This window comes from Neoarthrinium moseri (assembly GCF_022829205.1).
Source record: "Neoarthrinium moseri strain CBS 164.80 chromosome Unknown scaffold14_Wmoseri_CBS_16480, whole genome shotgun sequence".
NCBI lineage: Eukaryota > Fungi > Ascomycota > Sordariomycetes > Amphisphaeriales > Apiosporaceae > Neoarthrinium > Neoarthrinium moseri.
This window is the reverse complement of record NW_026055128.1, coordinates 18563-41510: the sequence shown is the minus strand read 5'-3', so window position 1 is coordinate 41510 and position 22948 is coordinate 18563. Positions and strand designations below refer to the sequence as shown.

At 57.3% G+C, this 22948-nt stretch overlaps 7 protein-coding genes across 7 annotated transcripts; 4 read left to right on the top strand and 3 right to left on the bottom strand.

The window, feature by feature from the left end:
- Window positions 1-71: 71 nt before the first annotated feature.
- JN550_004823 (uncharacterized protein) lies at window positions 72-1148 on the bottom strand (the record flags this gene model as incomplete). The annotated part of the gene is made up of 2 exons (XM_049316381.1): window positions 72-966; window positions 1036-1148. 2 exons carry the CDS (start codon window positions 1146-1148, stop codon window positions 72-74), a joined length of 1008 nt encoding a protein of 335 aa, XP_049173021.1.
- Window positions 1149-2668: 1520 nt separating this feature from the next.
- Window positions 2669-6403, top strand: JN550_004822 (uncharacterized protein; the record flags this gene model as incomplete). The annotated part of the gene is made up of 1 exon (XM_049316380.1): window positions 2669-6403. The coding sequence occupies one exon, from the start codon at window positions 2669-2671 to the stop codon at window positions 6401-6403; it is 3735 nt and encodes a 1244-aa protein (XP_049173020.1).
- Window positions 6404-7267: 864 nt separating this feature from the next.
- Window positions 7268-9433, bottom strand: JN550_004821 (uncharacterized protein; the record flags this gene model as incomplete). The annotated part of the gene is made up of 2 exons (XM_049316379.1): window positions 7268-7438; window positions 7499-9433. 2 exons carry the CDS (start codon window positions 9431-9433, stop codon window positions 7268-7270), a joined length of 2106 nt encoding a protein of 701 aa, XP_049173019.1.
- Window positions 9434-11044: 1611 nt separating this feature from the next.
- On the top strand, window positions 11045-11983 carry JN550_004820 (uncharacterized protein; the record flags this gene model as incomplete). Its single annotated transcript, XM_049316378.1, has 3 exons — window positions 11045-11196; window positions 11256-11547; window positions 11633-11983. 3 exons carry the CDS (start codon window positions 11045-11047, stop codon window positions 11981-11983), a joined length of 795 nt encoding a protein of 264 aa, XP_049173018.1.
- Window positions 11984-12978: 995 nt separating this feature from the next.
- On the top strand, window positions 12979-15192 carry JN550_004819 (uncharacterized protein; the record flags this gene model as incomplete). The annotated part of the gene is made up of 3 exons (XM_049316377.1): window positions 12979-13095; window positions 13210-15069; window positions 15145-15192. 3 exons carry the CDS (start codon window positions 12979-12981, stop codon window positions 15190-15192), a joined length of 2025 nt encoding a protein of 674 aa, XP_049173017.1.
- A 349-nt stretch (window positions 15193-15541) lies between these two features.
- On the bottom strand, window positions 15542-16348 carry JN550_004818 (uncharacterized protein; the record flags this gene model as incomplete). The annotated part of the gene is made up of 1 exon (XM_049316376.1): window positions 15542-16348. The coding sequence occupies one exon, from the start codon at window positions 16346-16348 to the stop codon at window positions 15542-15544; it is 807 nt and encodes a 268-aa protein (XP_049173016.1).
- Window positions 16349-17089: 741 nt separating this feature from the next.
- Window positions 17090-18602, top strand: JN550_004817 (uncharacterized protein; the record flags this gene model as incomplete). Its single annotated transcript, XM_049316375.1, has 2 exons — window positions 17090-17144; window positions 17215-18602. The coding sequence occupies 2 exons, from the start codon at window positions 17090-17092 to the stop codon at window positions 18600-18602; spliced, it is 1443 nt and encodes a 480-aa protein (XP_049173015.1).
- Between the last annotated feature and the right edge of the window lie 4346 nt (window positions 18603-22948).

Sequence of the window (22948 nt, the reverse complement as noted above, 5' to 3'; positions counted from 1 at the left end):
TTCAATATGGTTAGCTTGACTACGAAAATGACTGGACAAGGCGTCGAACCTGCGGGCCCTGTATATCTTTTCTATGGCAGGGTCGGGACATATCCGACATCTTCGAGATCATGGGACCTGCGAAGAGCGTGCATACAGCTCAGCGCCGAGGAGCTGGCTTCTCGCAAAGTGGCCATGCCTTTCTGAACATCTCCCCACAGTGACTTGAGTTTTTCCAAACCCGCCGCGTCTTTCAATGTATAGATGGACCTTTCAAGTTCTTCGAAACACCGAGAGATCTTCCACTCGGAGTGATCAATCTTGGTCCATAGCTCCACTCCTGCCTTCTCTTCGTTGGTTGAAAAATTCCAGAGCTGGGTCCACGGATTTCTCACCAGTGCCATCAACAGTGGTTTGATATTGTCATGTACAAAGTTCAGATACACCCCATGTAGCACTTCGAAACTCTCAATCATCCGCGCTGAGTTCAAGTCAGAATGTTCGTTGCTGCTGAGTGAGGGTAGGAAGTACTTTGTACAGATACGTTCAAAGTCCTCAGCGGTCTCAGCTATACTCGCCATGTGGGCCGCCAGTCGCTTGAGGTACTCATGCTCCAGCCTTTGAGAGCTTGCAATTGCCATCATCTCGCATGCAATTAGTGATAGTCCTTCTCGTTCAGGCTCGGTGAAGGCAGGGGTCGTCAAAGAACTTGTCTTACCAAATTCGAGGATATTATCGGTCAGCCAAGCGCAGCACCGGCTGTCCAATAATCTGCAAGCGGCAAAGGCCAACCGTGTCCAAGCCGCAGCGTCTTGATCTTTCCGGGTACTTGAAGAAGCATCTTGAAAGAGATGTGCGAGCTGCCAAGCAAACTCGGCAAAGAAACGACTTGTGTGAGCATCGTCCTCCAGAGCGTCTTGGGGGAACGAGTCAATCCATAACATGAATGCCTCAGGATCGTCAATCGCGAGATCGCGTGCCCCAAGACTGAAACAACTTGGGCAAGAACTTGCGTGTCTGGTTCTTACCACTAGGCCCTGCTCCAACATATCACACCTTACCATTTCGGCCCACAGTCTGCAGGCACCCGACATCATGTCTTGCGTAACCAAGTGAGAACATTCATCGAAGATGAAGCGAATTGGCAGTGTGCATTCGGGATGAGCCATGTTGCTAAATGGCTTCTGGTAAGATATTTTGTCGTTGCTGGAGCTGGTCTATCGCCATTTTCTCGCTAGCTAACGTAGGTATCATGGCTGTCATATATATAAGCAATCAAACTGGACCCGGATGGAGCGCCATGATAGTCACAATAGTCTTGATGGACAAAGCCCCTAAAGCCATTGTTCAAAGCCTGTGCTTTGTCAATGTTATCCCTTCGACAAATGTATCAAAGCCAGTACTATTGAGCGTGAAGGTGACGGCTCAATGTCGTTGGGCGAAGAGATATCTTGCTTCACGTGTAGACCTGTGCTGCTAAGTACCTCAATGTCAAGTTGAGGAAGTACCAACCACAAGCAATCATCACCGTACCTAACTACCTACAGGCATTGCAATCCTGGAGCTGAGCGTAGCAGGGGCGGGGGGGGAGTAATTTAAACACCGGCGTGGAGAGGGCAATCAGAAGATTTCATATTTTTGGCGAAGTTATACACGCTGAACCAAACATAGCCTCAAGGTAGCCATGGCGCCCGGTAAGCAGCATCGAAGCGGTCAATCTAGGGCGGACTAGTCACAATAGCTTGCCAGTTCTGACCGCATCTTTGATGAAGGATATGTGGAGCAAGCACAGAGGCAAATTGCCGAGTGTCTAAGAAGACTGGAACAGTCGAGAAGGGCTGACTGTGCGCTGCACTACAAGTGTGGTCTCTTCAGAGTATCATGGCTTACAATAATGCTGGTTGTATACCTGAGTAAGCATTGTGGATAGAGGATGGCGGGGTGCAGACTGGTCTGATGTACTTCAAAAGTATGCTTGAGCCGGGGCGGGCGAGACTGCTGGAATGGATGCACTGGACATCTAGGTATCGCTAGCGTCATGGATGCCATGGAATGGGACGCCGACATCAGATGAGATGAGACGAGATGAGATGGAATGACGCACTGGCCCCAAGACTGGCCCTTACTGCATTGCATAACTGGAGCTCGGCAGTTTGCCACGCTAACACCCAACTGCTCCTCCACAGGTACGGTAGACCCCCCCTAAACAACAAGGCGCGGCATGGCATGGCATGACAGGGCGGGCGGCAGCTAAAGGTACCTGACCTGATCAAACCTTCCCATTCGCCTGGGAAATCCAAGACATTGCGCCGTTGACAAGAAACAAATCCTCCCGGGTGTTGTGATCCCCAGACAGCAAGGCAGCAAGCAAGGCAGCAAGCAAGGCAGCAAGCAAGGCAGCAAGCAAGGCAGCAAGCAAGGCTGCAACAACCCTTTGAGTTCCGGTGTTGCGGCGAGCTATGCTCGGCATCTGCGTTGCACTTATTCATCTTCACATGATAGAATTCTGACGGGGGTCTTCCCTCAGCATCCCTCATCGTCAGACAGAACACAGTGACCAGCTCAACAATGCCCGTCGTGGCCTCAGCATGAGGCTATACGAACACAGGCACATCTGCAGAACCACCCGACACGTTCTGAAGCTTGGCATGAGACGAAGCCGGCCCCCACGTTGAGGCCGGGCGCCGCGATGGCCAACGACACCGTGAACCCCCCGCAAACCTCCCATGGCGCACCACGACACTCAAGGGCATCGACCTCGACGTCGCACCGCAGCTATGGTAGCTACGAGACTGGAGAGTCGAGCACGGCTGCGCGCGGTGCATCTACGACAAGGGAATCGACCATGACCACTTCGCTGCCGCCGGAACCACACGCCGATGAGAGACCACGCAAGGCAAAAAGGGACGACGGAAGACGTCGATCGCATAAACCGCGCCCGACGGGAGGCTTTCTTCTCTCCAACCCGGTGCTGGACGAATCGCATTCGCGCACGCATGGGACCAAGCAGGATGATGAGCGCAGGCGGTCGAGGATACCAACGACCAGTCGACGGGCTAAAAGTCCGTTCGAGGCGACGCCGCCAACGTCAAGCTCCAAGAATGCTACTTTGCTTGGCCCGACGACAGAGGCCCTAGATGCTGGAGAGGTTGCAGACGAGAGAAGCCACGGCGACACTGGGCGGCCGAGTTCTGCGTCCATGATACCGTCGCCGCGGCCAGATTCAAGCGCAGATATCGACTCTACGCAGATTGTGAACATGGCCCTGAATCTCAGCGAGTCTCGGCGCATGGCACAGAGGCGGAACGTATCGAGCCCAATACCGCCACGTCTGGCTCAGCTTCCCGATGCTCATGCCGGCAGTGGTCTGAAGCAGCACCTGCAGCAGCAGAGGCGGACGTCCCGCAACCTATCTCCCAAGCCGGATAGAAGCAGCTTCGCACCGCGCAACGTGTCTGTCTCCCATCAGCGACTGACCAGTCCCCTTCAAACATCTTTCGACCCCGATAGCAGCTACACATATCATTTCTCCTCTTCCACCCTGAACCGGGCCCAGAAGGCGAAGGAGCACTTTGGACTCATGGCCCAGTACAGGCGGCTTTTGCATCTGATCCCACCCATGCAATACAAGGGCCAGGCGTTAAGCCGTCCTTCCACATCGAGCCCTCCCACGTCCCCCATCACAAGCTCATCATCCAGCAGACCCCTGAGCGGTGCCCAAGCAACCCTGGGCCGCCCTTACAATCCTCTCCAATACATCCGGAACCGTAAGGTCAGGGCGAGAGAAAGAAAAGCCATCGATGGCGAAGCGCAAGGGTTCGCTGATGTCAACAGAGTGACCGACTGGGTTGATCAAGCGGCTACTCTGACCGCTACATCACCACTCTCTCCAGAGTCGTCAGCCATACCCCCCTTCCCAGGAGCACATTCAGCCGCGGACCATGGCGCGTTGTCGAACAATCTCGTTCATGTTTCAAGTGGGGGAAAACCCAAGCGGCCAAGGATTGACTGGATCATCGAACCAGCAGATATGCTGGCAGATGTCTACTGGGTTGAACAGGAAGACAACAAGTCATTGATCGAAAACCGCCACTACTCGCGCCTATTTCCCCTCAAGGCCACTGTAACACCCAGACCAATGTCCCAAGAGAACTACGAGACACTGACAGCGCCGCTTGCGCTGACTCCAGGCTCCGGCAAGGACGCTGATAGTAGCGACGCATCTGCGGAAATGAGGCCATCAGACTCTAATGCAGTGTCGCGAACCGATACCCAGCTGTCCCACACGAGCGCACGAGATCGTGCTCGTCAGAAGCTCCATGAGCTTAGGGGCATGCACCATCGACACGATACTTCTACGCATAGCCATCACGATTTCTTACATTTGCGGAGGAACTCGCTGTCGGACACTTCAGACAGTGACATTGACCGTCAGAAACGGGAGCGCGGTGGTACAGTGAGTGCCAGCAGCAAAGCCATTCTTGAGAAGCAAATGAAGGAGATGCTGGCAAGGGAGGCTATCGAGGCACATAAGGAAACACAGAGTGACGCCAGCGTGGAGAAAGTCAGACCACAGCGTCCAACTTTGGTGACCCCAGAGAGATCCTCGGAACCCTCAATCCATGATCGTATTTTCAAGGGCTCGAGAGTAGAAATCGACGAGGTTGCTGATGTGACAAAACGTGGCCGTTTTAGGCAAGGCTCTCCAGTACGCTCTGGTCGCACTAGTCTTGAAGTCCCAGGCTGGACTACCAGAGCTTCCATGGATTTGGACACCTCATTACCGCCGTCACCGGATCTCAAGGCTTTGAGAAGCGGTGGGAACTATATGCCAACTATTGGTATGGATCTTTCTCCACCCGGGAGCCGCCCAGGATCTCCAGTGCGCAAGCCCTTTTCAAAGGTCAAAAATATATTCAGAGATCGAAGCCGAGAGCGTGGTAATGATAGGCCTTACACTGGAAGAGACGAAAGGCTGGATAGCCCTTCTGAGGATGTTGAAAAGGTCATGTTCTCACCTGTATTGGTCGAAGGGCCTGGCTTCCCAAGGAGACAGCGCTCGAAGAGTCCAATGCCTCAGATACCCAGAGTGGATACCCACAAGTCTCACAAGAGTATGGGTAGTGTGAAGCTGGGCAAGGAGGATCAAATCGGACTGCGCAGTATCCTTAAAGGAGGCGCCAAGATCGATGGCATTATCCGGGGCGGCGTTTCGAAGGTTTCCGACCTTCTTTGGAGAAAGGATCAGGACAGCGAGGCCACGTCGTCCACGACATCTAGCGACGATTCTGATAGTGAGCCGGCTAGAGGCCGGCGTTTGACTCCAGCTGCAACCTCGCGCTCTAACTCCGCGAGGGCGCAAGAGCGCCAGCAGGGTAAAACCTACCTCGACAGGATGCCTCCATTCAGACATATACCGGGGCCAGATCAGTCGTTGATACCAGAGGGCGAGTCTCTTATAGTCCCTCTCGAACGGCCTTCACAACCCCCCAGCCGCCGCTCATCACGGTTCGAGAAACTGAAGCCACCGCGCATTGACGTTCTCAACGCCTCGCCTACCTCCTCGCCTATCGATACGCAAAAGCTACGTCAGGCCGACGATGCCGAGATCTCAGACTTGGAATCGCGCTCTCGTGACTCGGGCGTATCGACTGACGGCGTGCGCCAGTCTTCTTCTCAGCTGAATGCCATCCTTTCCCTTCCTGTTCCCTCAAATCGTTCTCACCACGGCTCCCCGAGCAGGCCTAGGCATTGGTCCATATCTGACCGCTCGCCATCTCCGCAGCCCCCAGGCCAGCTCTCCAAGCGCGAGGTCGCTCGGCTGCGCGCCGTTGCCCTCTCCTCCGGTATCAAAGCTATGGAGATCGCGCGTCGTGCCGGTGAGCCGCACCGCCTATCAGGTCCCGAACATGCAAAGATCGGCCTGCCTTGGGTCGAGCTGAGCCCATACACGAGTCCGGACCACGCGCAGCTCGCGGTCCCACAGCTCGAGGTCTACCCGACCATGGCGAGACTCCTCGCCTCGAACGTCGAGGCCTCGGCGGCAGAACTCGACAAGTCGGCACATGCGTTTGCCGCCGAGGACATGCACGTGCTGCGGAGCCGCGTCGACGCGCTCCACGCCCGGGTCGCCACGGACCTGATCGACATGACGCGGCGGGCGGCCGACGAGGCCGACGAGTGCAGCCGCGATGTCGTCGACTCGCAGCGGCTCAAGGTCAAGCGCGTCGTCGACATCATCGACAAGATGCTGCGCCGCCGCCGCCGCCGCTTCCGGTGGGCCCGCCGTGGCGGCTGGCTCATGGTCGAGTGGGCCCTCGTCGGCTTCATGTGGTACGTCTGGTTCGTCGTCATGATCTTCCGCGTCTTCCTCGGCCTCGGCCGCGGTATCGTCGGCGGCGTGCGCTGGCTGCTGTGGCTGTGAGGGCGGCCCCAAAAAAATTATTACGACCGCTTCGTGGAGGTTGGGAGCGGTCCAAACATCCATGTACTGTATATATAAAATTTGTAATAACGGACCGGCGGCGGTAATGAGGTTTGCAAAGAGGGGAGAAGGACGACTGCGTACATGTGCGTACGCACGTCTGCGCGGCATGTTTGGTTTGCTTGGGTTGTGTCCGAGCTCGGCAATGACCTCGATATACCCCCCTGTTTTGCGCCTCTCCTCTTTTACCTTTCCCTTTTTCACCATTATACACATATTTTCCTTTGTTCTTCTGAATTGTCACGACTAGAGTCGCATAGCAAAGCAAGGTGTCTGGACAGGCGAGAATACGCGCGACACGACATGGATTATACCAGGGAGACATTCGGCCTTTACCACAAGAAACGGTGGAGGCCGTCTTTTGAAGAGTTGTTTAGTATAGTCTCTAATCGCTAAAATCGAACACAACGGAATCTCACTTCTATAGCAATACTTTACCAGTTAGTGAAGCAATGCTGTGTTGTCTATGATCAAGCCCTCCTGCCATCAGTCGGAAGGACACGGGCTGCGGATTCAATTTTAACGGGCTCTGGACAACTTGTCAGATGTGCTGGCTTCATGGGCGTAGGTGGATTTTCTACGGCCGTGTATTGAATATTAAAAGTCTACTACTTGGTGTCCCACAGGGACTCCTCACCCCTCCGGGTCACAGATCGCAAGTCTAGTGTACAAAAGAGACGGCCTAGCCGTCGAACACCAAGCCTGGCATATAGGCTTGTGCAGTCGGCCCAGCACGGTAAGGGATGGAACAGGTTTTATTGGAAGATGAGGCCGGCTCTTGTGTGTCCGGGAGCCGAAGAGCCACTATTCGATCCTCTTCTTGCCCTCTTCGGCGCTGAGGTACCTCGCAGTGCTAAGCCCGCGTTCGTGCTTGGCGACGAACGCACCCAGAAGCTTGTCTTTCCGGACCTTGCTGATGGTCTCCTGATAGCCCTCTACAGCCCATGGCCTAGGGTTGAGCTTTGGCCAGTTGACCTGCGTAGAATTGTCAGTGTTTCGACTCTTAACTTTGGGGTGATTTTCGTGGGAACCTACGTATAGCATTCCATTTTTCAGGATGAACTGGACACACCAAGCCGCTGCCGCCGCCCAAAACAAAATGAAAAGGCGCATGGGAAGGACCGCAGAATCGGGTACGCGGCGTGTGAAGAGTGCCACGAAAACGAGGAACACGCTGAACGCAAGCAAGTAAGGAACACTCTGGATGAGAATCGGTCGTCGGTCTGCAAAGACGAGAGAGGGGCCGATGTTAGCGGTGCTGGCATCGTAGGCTCCGAGGAACAGATCGAAAGCATCCTGCCGGGGTCCATCTCGGAAGTTGTTGAGATAGAAGCGCTTGATAGCAATGTTGAGATCCTGGAGCTTGCCGGCATTCGTTCGGTTGCCCATGCGAGTGATATCCGTCTTCATGGCGCCGGTGCCCGCATAGGCGCGGGAGACGGTATCCGCGTTGTCGGCCCAGACGTTGCGGAAGAGGAAGTAGAAGTCCCGGTCGACGGCAGCGAAGTTCTCGCCACGCTCCAGGATGCCAAGATCAATGAACATGCGATCCAATGTCCACCGGGCGAACATGCTCTGCACGACGTTGGTACGGTCTAGCGAGTCCATACAGTTCGTACGGACGACACTGGTCTGGAAGTTGCGGGTTTCGAGGCCGCCGTTGGCGGGCATGTCAACGCCACGGAAATACTGCTGAGCAACCAGGGCATCCTGAAGCCTGTCGATGAGCAGCATGGCACGATGCATCTGCATGCCCTTGGTCTCGTGATGATAGTCGAAGTAGACGTAGTGTAGGCGGTCGTAGGCCTGTTTCGACGAGCCTGGCTCGATGACGTGGAACTTCTCGTCTGTCCTGGAGTCGGCCTTAACGCCCTCCTGAGGCGATGACACCAAGGTTTCCACCAACTGCTCGTAGGTTTCCTTGACCCGCTTCTCACGCCCTTTTTGGTTCACCAGGTTCACGAGATAGTTGTCTCCGTATATGCGGATCTGTTCGTCAAAGTGTTTCCGAGCGGCAGGCAGGGCGGACTCGATACTTCGGACCTGAAGCTTGGGGGTATACTTCAACGCATTGATCTCGGCCCAGAAGGCTGGCACGCTGCCCCGAGTCTGCACGTAGGATAGGATCTGCATCTCCTTCCCATCGGAAGCGCCAAACTTGCCGCTCTGCATGTCGGCACTGCCAGCGAAGCCGCCCAAGCCGCTGCCGGGGTCGTTCAGGACGACAATCTGCTCCGTCTCGTTGTAGTTGGCGGCATGGCCTTCCTCGTCCAAGCCTCTCGTGAAGTAGCGCGTGCCAGCCCGGAAACGGGACTTCCTTGTGATGAGGCTCAAGGTGAGGGGGGTCCCTTTGACGGTAGTAGGACGAATCTCCAAGGTGCCCCAGATGACGGGGAGGATATAGGGGTCAGCAGCCGCCTGGGGGCCAGGTTGCGACCGGCTGCCCCTCTTGCGGAAGTCAATCAGATCGGACTGCACAGCCCTGTTCCAGAAGAAGCGGTCGTCGGCGCGCATCCACAGCGGGGTGGAGCTGTCCATGGAGGCCTGGCGCTGGAAGCTGTTGGTGAGGTCGAGAGAGTAGGAGAAGTACATGGGACCGGGCATGACAAAGGTCTTGAGCAGGGCCAGGAACGTGTCCTCGTCGGGGTCCCTGATCTGGCGCTCGCGCATGGGCAGGAAGTCGGTCGAGATGACCTTGTAGACCATGTGTCCCTTGAGGCGGCCCATGGGCTGGGCCTTGGTGACGACAATGACATACTTGTCCAGCCTCAGCTTGATCGTGCCCAGGATGCCGGCGATGCTGGAAACGCGGGAGATGCGCTTGTTCGGGTAGGCGGCGGCCTCGCTCAGGCGCAGGTCGCCGGTGGGGCGGTCGATGACGAGGGTGGGAGCATTCGGGGACGAGGGAGAAGTGAAGGTGTAGGCATCGGGTGCCACCTGGACGTTGATATCGCGAAAGGGGAGGGCCATGGCGGGCAGTCAAGCTGTGTGCGTATGTCGAGGGCTATTCAGTGCAGCGTTGGCAGCGGCGCATAGCAGGACCAGGAGATGACGATGGCCAGCAGGGGGGGGGAAGGACGAAGTAGGGGTTGGTTGATTATCGCAGGAGACCCGTCGGCATCGTGCGTCGTGCAGCAGAAACGGAGGTGGACTGGCTGTACAGGAAAGCGAAAAAAAAAAAAAAAAAGGAATGGAGAGCCCGAAGGATGTCGAGGCTGGCTAGCTGGTGGTGGTGTTGGCGGTGGTTTCCAGCCTGGGGCGTTGTCGTCACCCAAAAGCTGCTCTTGACACGAATTATTAGCATGCAGCGTAGCGTCCATGGCGTTCGTGCCAGGGGCCTATGCATCTTGGCTTAGCTAAGGTATGGATGTGGGTAAGTACTACTACACAGCACCACGGCCCATACGCTTGAGGTCAAGGGAACATTTCAACAAGCCGACCCCTGCAGACGGCGGAGGCACACTTATCGCGATGCTGCATAAAAAGCACGACCTGTGTATATACTATGCACTCTTGGCTGCCGTATGACATGGTGCACGCCGCCATCGATCTTGTCGTAGGCACAAGAGGTTCGGGGCGCTTAGGTAGGTAGTATTCTGACTGTTCCCATTGTACGGAGTACGTGGTCTCAATGGCAAAGCCGCATGTGATCTAGTGGCCTGGTCGTCTGGCCGAGACTTACATACTCCTACCTCCCTAGGGAGAAATGAATCGACACACTCGCTCATTACACGTTCGCAATACAGACGTCTGGCAAAAGCATATCAGTCCGTCTCGTCCTTGACCATTCTTCAGACCACCTGCAGGGTGCGATGATGCGGTGGATGGGGTCCGACTGTGGATGACGATGGATAGATACATGACCTCCAGCTAGTTAGGTATCCTATGGATCCCAGCGACCATCACGTGGGGGGGAAGGATAGATGGGCAAGATGGTGGCGTGGACCACGGTCGTTATCTGCGTCCCGATTGCCCGAGAGCCCAGTGCTGCCACCCTCGCCCTAAGCCCGTTCAGGCGGGCGCCCCCCCAAAAAGAGGTACCTAGCCACCGCCAAACTGCCAGCCCGTGCCAGCCCGGTTTTCGGTATCGGTAGGGGTGACGGGGCAAGACGCAGAGCCGGCACCACCACGCAGACGCAGACTGGGGGGGTCCTCCAGGCCTGACGTGTGCTGCTGAGCCATCCACTCAACGAGCTCCCAGGCAGTCACAATACCTTACCACCACTACCTACCATCTCAACCACCACCCACTACCACCACTACCACCACTACCACCACCACCACCTTTGCTACGCCAGAGCAGCATTTCAAGCCAGGACATCAACCCCCCGGCGCACCGCGAACCTTGCCACCTCCTCCGTAAACCTTTGAGCTCCCGTCTCCCTCCAACTGTCCGCGCCCGGCCGCTGCTTGCGATCGATCCCTTGCGGCCCATCCGCCATCCAGTCCCGTCGCGCCGCTTCCGCATCATCGTCCTCGTCCTCGTCGTCCATCTCCGCCCTCCTATCTTCACCTCCCTTGGTTCTCGTTCGCCTCGAGTCCCCGACATACAAACTATACCCACCACAGACTCCTGTCATAATGGCTTCCAGAGGAGGTCCCGCCGGCGCCCGCGGCATGAACACCCGTTTTGCGCAGTTCAAGCTCGTCTTATTAGGTATGCTCCTGCTCCTGCTCCTGCTCTTGCTCCTGCCCCTCCTTCTGCTGCCGCCCAAGGACTCGCATGTCGATATGTCATCGATCAACCGCTAATCCGTGTCCCTCGCCCACAGGAGAGTCGGCTGTCGGAAAGGTACTTGGCCCAGAGGCCATGCCAGCCACCTAGCCCGTCTACGCATTTTGCTGATCATCATCCATCCCACCAGAGCTCCATCGTCTTGCGGTTCGTTAAGGACCAGTTCGACTCGTACAGGGAGTCCACTATCGGTGCCGCCTTCCTTACCCAGACCATCTCTCTCGATGAAAACACCACAGTCAAGTTCGAAATCTGGGATACCGCCGGCCAGGAGCGCTACAAGTCGCTAGCCCCCATGTACTACCGCAACGCCAACTGCGCCGTTGTCGTCTACGATATTACGCAATCCGTACGTCCCCCGTCATTCCGTGAGCCCACGGCTCACGGCCCACCCGCTTGCATAGACACTTACTAATCGCACATCGTCACTGCAGGCTTCACTGGACAAGGCAAAGGCCTGGGTCAAGGAGCTCCAGCGACAGGCCAACGAGAACATCATCATCGCGCTCGCAGGCAATAAGCTGGACTTGGTGACGGAGCAACCGGACAAGAGGGCAGTGCCCACGGCCGACGCCGAGGCCTACGCCAGCGAGGCCGGTCTTCTTTTCTTTGAGACATCGGCCAAGACGGCCGAGAACGTTCGCGAGTTGTTCACGGCCATCGCCAAGAAGCTTCCCCTGGATCAGGCCGGCCCAAGGCACACCCGCCCAGGGCAGCGAACCGGCGGGGTCAGCCTGCAGTCAGAGGGCGCGAACACGGCGGCCGGAGGGCCATGCAGCTGCTAAAGAGGCTTCTGGCCCAGTTGGGAGGCGCATCCGTCTCCCTCGACCGTCCAGGCCACACCGCCCGCGATGGTATCGGTATCGGCAGCAGAGGGTTGCCACGTAGAGCAGGCCTGAGTGGAGGCTCGTGTTTCAACAAGACAACAAGTACGAAATTCACATTGGGGATGGACTTGGGGTCAGTCCAGATCTGGGCGGTTAGAGAGCCCTCATTGTACAGACTTTTTTTTTTATCGCAGGGATCAGGTCAGAGAGACGGTGAGAGACACAGAGGCCATATATTCCCTTGGACCACGGAGTTTGTAGGCTGGCTGGTACTAAGCTTTTTTTAATAATTTGCGTTGACTTGAGTTTTCCGGGGGGGCCAGTCAACTGATGTGTAGTAGAAATGCATTGTTACCGACGTTGATGGGATCCGTCTTCTTGAGGAACGTGGTTGTATCTGTTGTATGTTGCAGCGGACGGCAATGCGCCAGAATACTGAATTTCTAGAAGCTATGGACATGATGTGCAATGTCTTTGTTTGGCCGTCGATGGCTACTTAAGTACTGTCTATTGTCAAAAGGATCCAAGGGCAGACTCGCGTGGCGTTGAATTGGAGGCCCGTCACGGTGGTGTTGTCAACCATAGCCGGGGACCTAGGTCCGGTCCAGCATCCAACATTGGATGGGCCTTGCGTTGTACCTGAGCCACGGGCCGGGATTATCCATATCCAATGGCTGGCGAAAAAAAAGTGCACCCGCCTGGGACCTGGGCAGTGGGCAGTGGGCACCAGCGTCCAACGTCCAGCGTCCAGCGTCCAGCCTCCGGCCTCCCGAGCCAGCTAATCACGGTGCACCACGCCTTAAACTTGAACCTGACTTGGGCCAAGGCACGGGCAGCCGAGCTTTTTACCTCAAACCAAAACCACCCTTCAACACCCGCCCAACGCCCATCCCCAACTCCCCCCTCCCCCTTCAACTCGCAGCACCGCATTTTGACGGCCCCTCCATGCCCTCATGTTGCGGACATCGTTGCGATCCGTAAGGGCCGTGGGCAGCAAGCCCATTGCTGCCGCCGCCGGCCGCCAATGGCATCCTGCCGTCGCGCGGTCCGCCGCCCTTCTTCCTGCTAGGGTATGATGCAATCACCATCCTTCCGCTGCTCGTGTCGTGTCGTCCACCCACAACGGAACGGGATGGCATGGCACGGCACTCGAACACCACACGCGCTAACTTGCCCTCCCGCAGAGGTTCTACGCAGATGACAAGAAGCCCTCGATAAACGACCCGACGCCGCCCAAGCTCCCGGCCGCCGAGACCAACACGGCAGCCGCCAGCGAGGCCCCCGTCCTGAAGCTCGAGTCCGACATCAAGGCCTCGTCCGTCGATGCAAAGGACGTCCCTCTCACCCCGCCAGCTCCCGAGGCCCCCGTCGTCTCTGACCCCATCTCGCCAGCCACGCCTGTGCCGCCGCCGAGCGCACCCACACCCGTGAAGAAGAAGGGCTTCCTGCGCCGTCTCCGCAACTACATCCTCACCCTCGCCATCTTGGGCGGTCTCGCCTTCGGCGGTGGCGTCTGGTACTCGCGCATCAACGACAACTTCCACGACTTCTTTGCCGAGTACATCCCCTTCGGCGAGCAGGCTGTGCTCTTCTTCGAGGAGCGCGACCTCAAGAGGCGCTTCCCTCGCAGCATCGGCGCCGGCTCGCTCCACGCCAAGGAGGCCGGCACCCAGGTCAAGATCGGCCCCCAGAGTGGTGCATCATGGAGGGTGGCAGACAGCGGCGAGCCCGCTCCCCGCATGTCGAGTGCCATGCGCGACGTCGCCGCAGGCAAGAGCGATGGCCCCAAGAAGGAAGCCCCGGCGCCCAAGCCCCAGCCGCCTGCCGAGGAGCCAAAGCAGAGCATCACCCCGGCTGCCACCTCTGCTGTCGACGCCAACACCGAGGCCCCCAAGAAGAAGTCCTCCAAGCAGGACAAGCCCGCGTTCAAGGCCCCCGAGGTCGACGAGCCATCCCGCTTCCCCCCTGCTTCGCCGATTGACCCTCTGAAGGTCAAGGATGCCGAGGAGCCCGTGGTCCAGGACCTTGTCAAGATGTTGAACGACATCATCACCGTGGTCAACGCCGACAACGCCGACGACCGCTTCTCGGCCACCATTGGCAAAGCCAAGAACGAGCTCAACAAGGTCGGCTCCAAGGTCAAGGAACTGAAGGCCCAGGTCGAGAAGGATGCAGCTTCCAAGCTTGCCACCAAGGTCAACGAGTTCGAATCTGCCGCCAACGAGTTGGTCTCGCGCGTCGAGAAGGCCATGGCTGCTCAGGAGGCTAACTGGCAGGCTGATTTCGAGGCCGAGATGAAGCGCATCCACGACATCTACAACAAGCGCACCGCTACCGAGTTGGAGCGCGAGAAACTGGTCAATGAGCAGAAGCTCGAGAACAAGCTTCTCGAGCAGGCCATCGAGCTGAAGCGCCAGTTTGCGAAGCAGGTCAAGGACACGGTCGAGTCGGAACGTAGCGGACGCCTCGGCAAGCTTGAGCAGCTGAGCTCGGCGGTCAAGGATCTCGAGCAGCTGACCACGGGCTGGAACGATGTTGTCGACATGAACCTCCAGACCCAGCAGCTCCACGTCGCTGTGGAGGCAGTACGCGCAAGCCTCAGCGACGAGGAGCACCCTCGTCCCTTCGTTCGCGAGCTGGTGGCTCTCCGGGAGATCGCATCCAACGACCAGGTCGTCAACGCCGCCATCTCGTCGATCAACCCTGCCGCCTACCAGCGTGGCATCAGCACCCCCTCGCAACTGATTGACCGTTTCCGCCGCGTGGCGTCCGAGGTGCGCAAGGCGAGCCTGCTACCCGACGACGCCGGTGTGGCCAGCCACGCCAGCAGCTGGGTGTTGAGCAAGGTCATGTTCAAGAAGGAGGGGCTGGCTGCCGGTGACGACGTCGAGAGCATTCTTACGAGGACGCAGACCTATCTCGAGGAGGGTGACCTGGACCGAGCCACTCGCGAGTTGAACGGACTTAACGGATGGGCCAAGACTCTCAGCCGGGACTGGTTGGCTGAGGCGAGAAAGGTGTTGGAGGTGCAACAGGCGCTTGAGGTAAGCATCATATCCCGCCCCCCGGGTCGAACCCACAGACGAGCGCGGGACACAATAACTAACCTGGTTGAATAGGTCATCTCAACCGAAGCTAGACTACAGAGCCTAAAGGTGGAGCAATAAACATCTAGACAGCGTGCGCGAGATTTACTAGGAAGGTTTAATTTTCTTTGTTGCACTGTACAACCTATAAGCCATTGTGCGTCTCTAGAGAAAAAGGGGGCTGGGCAGCCAGAACGTGGTAGGGGCTGGCTCGCCCGTGTATTATGAGAGCTGGTGAATAGATCATGATCCCTTGAATCTGCTAGACCGTCTAGAGTCGATGCTCTCGCGGGTTGTATACGTGCATGAATGCCATATGGATGACAGCAGAGCATCTTGCCCCTTTTTACCAGCTCGGGCTCTCGAAAACTCGGAAGAGCAAAAATGCGTTGGGTATCATATGAATGTATCCCTTGACCTCACTATCATGTTACGAAGCATCCCCGTCCTCATCATCCCCATCCGCGTACCCGTACAGCACCTCGTTCACCCCGGCTAGCGGTATATCCATGACAGCGTCAGTGCCCCGATCCCATACCCGTCGCCAGTCCGTCTCCTCCCCGGGGCCGAAGACCCTACCGGAGCCCCAAGGCGCCGCCCCGGCGCGGGCCCTGGCGCCCTTGTCGTGGCCCCTCTCGCCATCACCCACGGCGGCGACCTTGGCGGCGTCATCAACGACGGTCTCGAGGTTGCCGAGGCCCAGGGTCAGATACTCGGTGTTGTAGGCGGCCAGGGCGACGTAGATGTAGACGATGAGCATGACGAGGAAGGCGGGCACGGCCAGGGCCCACCAGCGGTTCGGGTAGTAGTAGATGCCCATGGCGTGCAGGAAGGCCGACGGCAGGTAGGCCCACAGCAGGTACATGCCGAAGGCCAGCGTCGAGAACAGGTACAGCACGAAGCCGTAGTACTCGTACGTCGGGACGCGCGGCGACGCCCGCGCCACGGCCGGCTCCAGCGCCCCGTTGGCCTGGTTCTCGTCGTCCGACGCGTCCGGCGTCGTCGGCCGCGACGGCCGCAGCAGCGACGTCAGCGACGGCGACGGCGGCAGCGGCGTCGGCGGCCGCCCGTAGAACGGCGGCGCGAAGAAGTTCTGCGACGGCGGCGGCGGCTGCGGCGCCCGGTGTGCGCTGCTGTCGTTGCTGTCCCCGCCGCCGCCGTCCCCGTCCGAGGACGAGTGGTTGGAGGAGGACGAGGACATCAGGTCGGCGTCCTCGCCGTCAAAGTAGTCGGCCATGGTGGTAGGTGGTCCTCTGCTCGGCGCTCAGGTGGCCGACTCAGGCCACATACAGTAGGTATAAGTCCAACGGCGAGGTGGTGAGAGTGAAGCGGATCCTGATTCCCTGATTATTTCACTTGCAAGTTGACCCGAGTACAGATCAAGACTTCGTCCCTCCTGTCATTGCGGATGGGCAGGTGTGTATGTGTTCACCATTGCACGGATCGGATCGAGTGCAACCTTTCGTGCAATGGTATTGCGCACCATCAGATGGGATATGGATATTTTGGTAGCTTGACGTCGAGCACCGCGGCCCCAGAACGCGGCTAACTGCTGGCCAAGGGGGAAGACAGGGCCCGGGGGTCTCTAGTTGGTGCACGGGCCACAGAGAGTCCCCCCAATGTCCCCCAAGGCGCTGCAGTTCCGCGCCCAGCCGCGAGGGGCCAGTGGATGGAGCAGCGTCTGGAGCTTGAACTCACAGGTAAGTTACTGGACTCGTGGTGCCTGTACACAGTAATTGGCGGACAGGCTGACCACCACCACCCACCACCCACCAGCCACGCGGTTGAAGCTCCAACTGCAATTGCAACTGACTGCAGAAACGCGCGCCGCCTCGCCCAATATTCGACCAGCCTTGCGCCGACCACCATACACCACACAATCCTCCCGACAACCTTCGTACACAGGAGAGACCGGAGTACGCGTTCCCCAGGCCGCCAGCACGTCAATTGCCCGAGTCTGACCACCCCGATTTCCAGCATGGCGCAGCAGCCTCTGACCACGGCCAGCGTGCCCACCGACATCTACGGCGGAGGTATGCGACATTCTGCCTGCTTTGTCCAACTGTGACCCACGAGAACCCATAGCTGACCCTGACAACCCAGATGAGGTCTCTGCCCTCGTTCTCGATGCGGGCTACTGCCACACGCGCGCCGGCTTCGCGGGCGAGGATGTGCCCAAGTCGGTGCTGCCCTCCTTCTACGGCTCCGTCGCCGCCACCCGCAACGTCTTCGGCGACGAGTGCCTCGTGCCCCGCGCCGACCTGGAGATCAAGAACTACATGAGCCGCGCCGAGTCCGTCGTCGAGGACTGGGACGCTGCCACCAACATCTGGGAGCACATGCTCATCAAGAGCCTGCAGCCCGAGCGCGAGATCCACCCCTCCAAGAACGGCCTCAACGACCCGGACACAAAAGCCGCCGCGGACGGCGAGGGCGACGTCGCCATGGAGGATGCCGCCGCCGCCGCCGCCGTTGCTAGCGGCGAGGCCACCGAGGACCAGGAGAAGCCGCTGGCCGAGAGCCCCCTGCTGATGACCGAGGCGCCGTGGAATTCCGGCAAGGCGCGGGAGAAGGCCATCGAGATCGCCATGGAGAACTGGGGCACCCCGGCCTTCTGGCTGACGAGGACACCCGTCGCGGCTGCCTTCGCCGCCGGCAAGGCGAGCGCCCTGGTCATCGATGTGGGAGGCGCCAACACGAGCGTGACGGCCGTGCACGACGGCATGATCCTCAAACGATCCATCCAAAAGTCCCCGGCCGGCGGTCTCTGGTTGTCGTCACAGATCCGCAGCATGTGGGACAGCTGCGAACCCAAGGTCGACGTGGTGCCGACCTTTATGGTGGAGAGCAAGGTTCCCGTAGACGCCGGCGCCCCGGCCCAGGCCAAGCTGCGCAAGTTCCCCTTCGACGTCTCGCCCAGCTTCCGCGCGTACGAGGAGGAGCGCCTGCTCACCGAATTCAAGGAGTCGGTCGTCGAGGTGTGGAAAGGCCCCGGCAAGTACACGAACCCCGGCAACGAGGAGCTGGTCAAGAGTCAACCCGGCCGCATCTTCGAGATGCCCGACGGTGCCAACCAGATGTGGCGCGAGCAGAGGTTCCGCGTGTCCGAGGGCATGTGGGACGACGCCGCCGCGCTGCCGACCCCCGGCGCGGACCCCATCACCAAGGCCCAGACCATCCCGGAGCTGATCCGCGCCTGCCTCAACAACGTCGACGTGGACCTGCGACCCAACCTGCTCGGCAACATTGTCGTCACCGGAGGCTCGAGTCTCCTGACCGGCTTCAACGACCGGCTGAACAGCGAGCTGTCGGCCATGTACCCGGGCATGCGCATCAAGCTGCACGCCGCCGGCCTGACCACGGAGCGGCGGTTCGGTGCCTGGATCGGCGGCAGCATCCTGGCCAGCCTGGGCACGTTCCACCAGATGTGGATCTCCAAGAAGGAGTACGACGAGAACGGCGCGGGCATCATCGAGAAGAGGTGCAAGTAAGCCGAGCAGGCCGGGGTTGCTTTATCGACGCGGTGTATGCAGGACACTCAGAACATGGGTGAAGGGGAATATTTAGTCCAAAAGAGAGAGAGAGAAAAATTCAAGGGGCGAGGTCTGAGAACATTGTTTTAGTCCATGGAAGCTTGGAGAGAAAAGGAGGGGGCGAGCCTGCTCCTGGCGTACGGAGTTTTCAGCGGTAGACAGATTCAGGACCCTCTCGCGGGTTTTCGCGAGATCGACACCTTGGGATAGCTTATAGAAAGAGAGCTTTGGTGTTCACCAATGACCTAAGACTTCAGTGAGCCTCAAGGGGCTCCGAGACGGTTTCCACGTAATTGAGCATGTAGGCGTCGAGTACCAGGTATTGAGGAACTCGTCTGTGCTTCCTCGGCTTATCTATTCGTCTGTTGCTATGAAGCTGCTAGATCCCTCTCCGTGAATTGAAATGCGTCAAGACCTGATGCAACGACGATGGCAGACATTAACTCTACCATGTACACTGATGGACTGCACGCGGGGGGCATCGTAATCTTGCAAGACCCCAGCAGGCATGTTCAACAGTCTACATCGACGTACATTTGCGCCTCGAGTCCCTATCCTAGCACTTATTTGCAGACAGCCCATATAGTAAGAGGCCACGAGACTATCGACGGCTACGAATTCGGTCATCTGAAGGGCTCCCGCATTCGGGTGAGAATTCAGATCTTGCTCTTGTCATGCAGAAGAATAAAATGACCCTCCAAATCGACTCGGCGTGAAGCTGACATCTGTCAGATTGAGACCAAAAAGACTTACTTCCTACCACGTAAGGGCCCGTCTTGGGCATCGTCTTTGGTCAGTTGTCACTTTAACAGTCCTATTTCGGACACACAAATATCCAAAGCATATGGGCCCGTCTTGGGCATCATCTTTGGTCAGTTGTCACTTTAACAGTCCTATTTCGGACACACAAATATCCAAAGCATACGGCATACTCTCAGAACGTAGAGCAGAGTGAAATCCTTAGACCGGTTGGGTGGCCCCTGTGGACACTGATGAACGACAGGCAGTCTAAGTAGCAGAGGCTTTTTTCCACCGGAACATATTCTGGCTTAATAATTAGTCAGAACTAATCCCATCTACACCCATTTCCATGACGTTTGGTATCAAGATTCGCCGCTCAGGGCCGTAGAGTTAGCATGACCGCCGCTGACCGCTCCTTACTCGGTAGACGGGCGTTCGTTTCACTGATGGCTGAGCTGGTGGCCTTGCTATCACAAGAGTCCGCTCAGCGTCCATATACAGATTCGAGGTCGGCGTCCAACACTGCGTCCATGATGCTATTGCCGATAATATGGTTGTAAGTAAATCATAGGCAACCTCCTCTCCTCAAATAAATGCATTCAAATAGGTTACGTTGCGTCTTGCTGCAGGTTCCAACTTTGCTCCTCTTTCCCATGATATCGAGGCCTTCATATCTGTACCGTCCTTCGCAGAGTCGCTCCATCAACTCGAATTTTTAATAGATGGACCAGACGAACGAAGTAACAGATCTCGCGGGCTGTGCCAGAACGACAAAGGACTGCCGTCGGGGGGGTGAAGTCCCCGTGTAATGCTTCATTACACGACCACCAGAGCCGAGGGGGAAAAGATGAATAACGGGTTACAAGAGCAGGTGAAGAGAGATGTCAACAACTTTGACATCGGAGATTGAACAGCTGAAACGAGCATGTCGTGCAAAGAAAAGCTCTTGAAACAATCACACTTGCGCTCCGTCGCATTATGTAATGTCGAGACTGGGATCGGTTCACGATACACCCGACCTTGTCGAGTGGGCCGCATAAGCTCAGCTCCAGGTATCGGAACGCATGAATCAGACTTGTCGGAGTTTGCAGCTTTCCTGGTTGAGTTGCCTTGCCGCATACTGGGATGAGCGATGCGCTAGGTTGGCCTTTTTATTTTTATTTTTATTTTTATTTTCTTTTTACTTTTCCTTTCTTTCCCTCCCCTCCACAATGTGTCTAATACGGATTACGTCTCGGCATCGTGAACAGCTGTACGGTTACCTAAAAGTACGGAGCAGAGAGCGGCATGAAGACGAAAATCAGCTTCGCAGCCGCCAAATTCGAAGGATTTTTAATGCCGAAGAATGACTGCAGCCAGCGCCTTAATAGTGACGTTATTACAATCGGCATTGACTTACACAGCGTTGCATCCGATCTGATCAAGCATCCACGTTGGACCAATTGTGGAAGTGGGGGTCGTGGATCCCAACGGGACATCTGGGCCATCGGCCGTCAAGCCGTGGATGGCAAGCGATTTCGCTTTTCTGGGCCTCCTCCCCCGCTATGGAGTCTCGAGTTGGCTTCGGTGCCAAATGCCATCGAGTCTAGATTATGGGATGAGACAAGTTGATCGCGGAAGAGCGAAAAAGGCGTTGGACGCGCATGTAAGTACGGCAACGGCTGTGCACCCAAGGATGAGATGACTGTGCAAAGTGGGCGAACGTGTCTCGGGCGCTCATTTGTCTCATGCAGAGCTACGCAGCAGTTGAAATTGGCTGCGCCTAACGAGGTACCTACATACACTGACAGTCGGCTAGCCTGCATGTTGATAGCTGCATGTTGCGCAGGTGCAAGCCGCTACCGTCTGATACCCACTTTGCGATGCCACAGTCATGCATCGGGCAAATGGACCCGTGATACCCGGGCCTGCTATGCTTAATGAACAGCTCTTCAAGTCATCTGGTGGGCAGGGTTCACGATAGCAAAGTCCGACTGAATTATGTGTGCCTCGCTGAATTGCGGCCCTCTATGAGAGCCGGGCTCACGATTCCCTTTCGACTCGTCATGATTTGCAGACCTAGACAGGTATTCACCTGGTTTGCCAGCACACATGGAGTCTATTCCGAGTTGACTGGTCGCCAGCGAGCCAATAGCGACGCGACGTGCGAGGTGGGCTCCTCGTTTGATGAGTTGTTGCTTCATGCAGGGCTGCGTTGGCGAATAGGCTGAGAAAAGGGGTAAAAGGTACCCCCATACCATCCATGCCATAGCACGAGTGGGCCATGACAGCCCGTGGCGCTCAGGCCCTCTAACCTTCAGAAATGGATGCGTCTCTGCCACCAAGCGTCTTTTGATGGACTTATTACGGAGGTACAGGAACTAGTATCCGTGTCCAGTAGGCAGGCAACGTGACCGAGCTGCTTGTTGAATTATCTGTTCGTTCCCAGCCCTCGGGTGACGATCATCAATATTTGGCGGATATGGACAAGCAGTTACCTTGAGGGAACGGGGAGAGATAATGTCGGCACTAGCCGAGGCGAGATTGAAGTGTGCGTGTACGGAGTACTCTGTACAAGAAGCTCTCGAGGTGGCTACGGCAAACCATGTTGTGCTTGCATGCTCCACGGAACTGGCAGCTGAGCCTGCACGGAACGAGCCGTTGAGTCTACACGAAGCTTTTCAGCTTAGCTCGAATGGTGTCTCTGGCGTATCCTCTGAAGAGGGCAGCGGCAGAGGCAGAGCGTTGAGCTGCAGTGGTGTCGTAGACAAAGACAGGTGCTGGGAACAAATCATCGTCTAGGCGTGGGCGCCTGGTGCGTTTCACACATGAGGCGCTGCACACGAATGCGAGGGGGAAAAAGAAACAAAGTCGTCCGATGTGTCGACTGCGAAATTGGCGTTCTTGAAGAGAGTTTCTACCCCACGAGCGTTTTGGTCTCGTCTTTCAGTAGTACATACATCTACACATGCGTGCAGATAGAGAGTGACTCAGGGTAAGTACACATCCAGGCCAGCGTCATTGTGTAGGTAGCTTATTAGTTGTGCCGTGCTGGCTTTCCACTGGTCTGGGTGACCCGATGGGTTTAAGGTTGGACAGGCGCTCCTCCAATTTCGAGAGTCAATGCTCGCTGGTCCCTCCATACTCCCAGGTATCTGAGCGGCGGCAGCCCGCAGGCCAGTGACATAATGATAGGTAGCCGTCTGCCCCCAGCATCCTCTGTAGTCATCTAACACATCAACGGCGCCATCCCCATAAGGGCACTAATCAACCACCTAACGAACCAACGGGCACTGCAGAACTGCAGCACAGCAGGGCAGCAGAGCGCCCAGCGCGCCAGCGAGCAGCCCGACAAGCCGGAGCCAGGGGGGTCGAGGAGGGTGGATATTGGGCCATTGGGCCATTGGGCCTTTGGGCCTTTGAGACCCTCCCTCCCACACGCCCCCCCGGTCCCCCATCTCCACACCCTGCACCCTTGGAGCTGCAATTGGAACGGCCTTCCTCATGTTGTGCCCAGACGAAGGCACGGATGGAGACCGTCGCTGACCCCTGAGATTTCCCTTCGTCGCGCTGTGCTCGGCCTG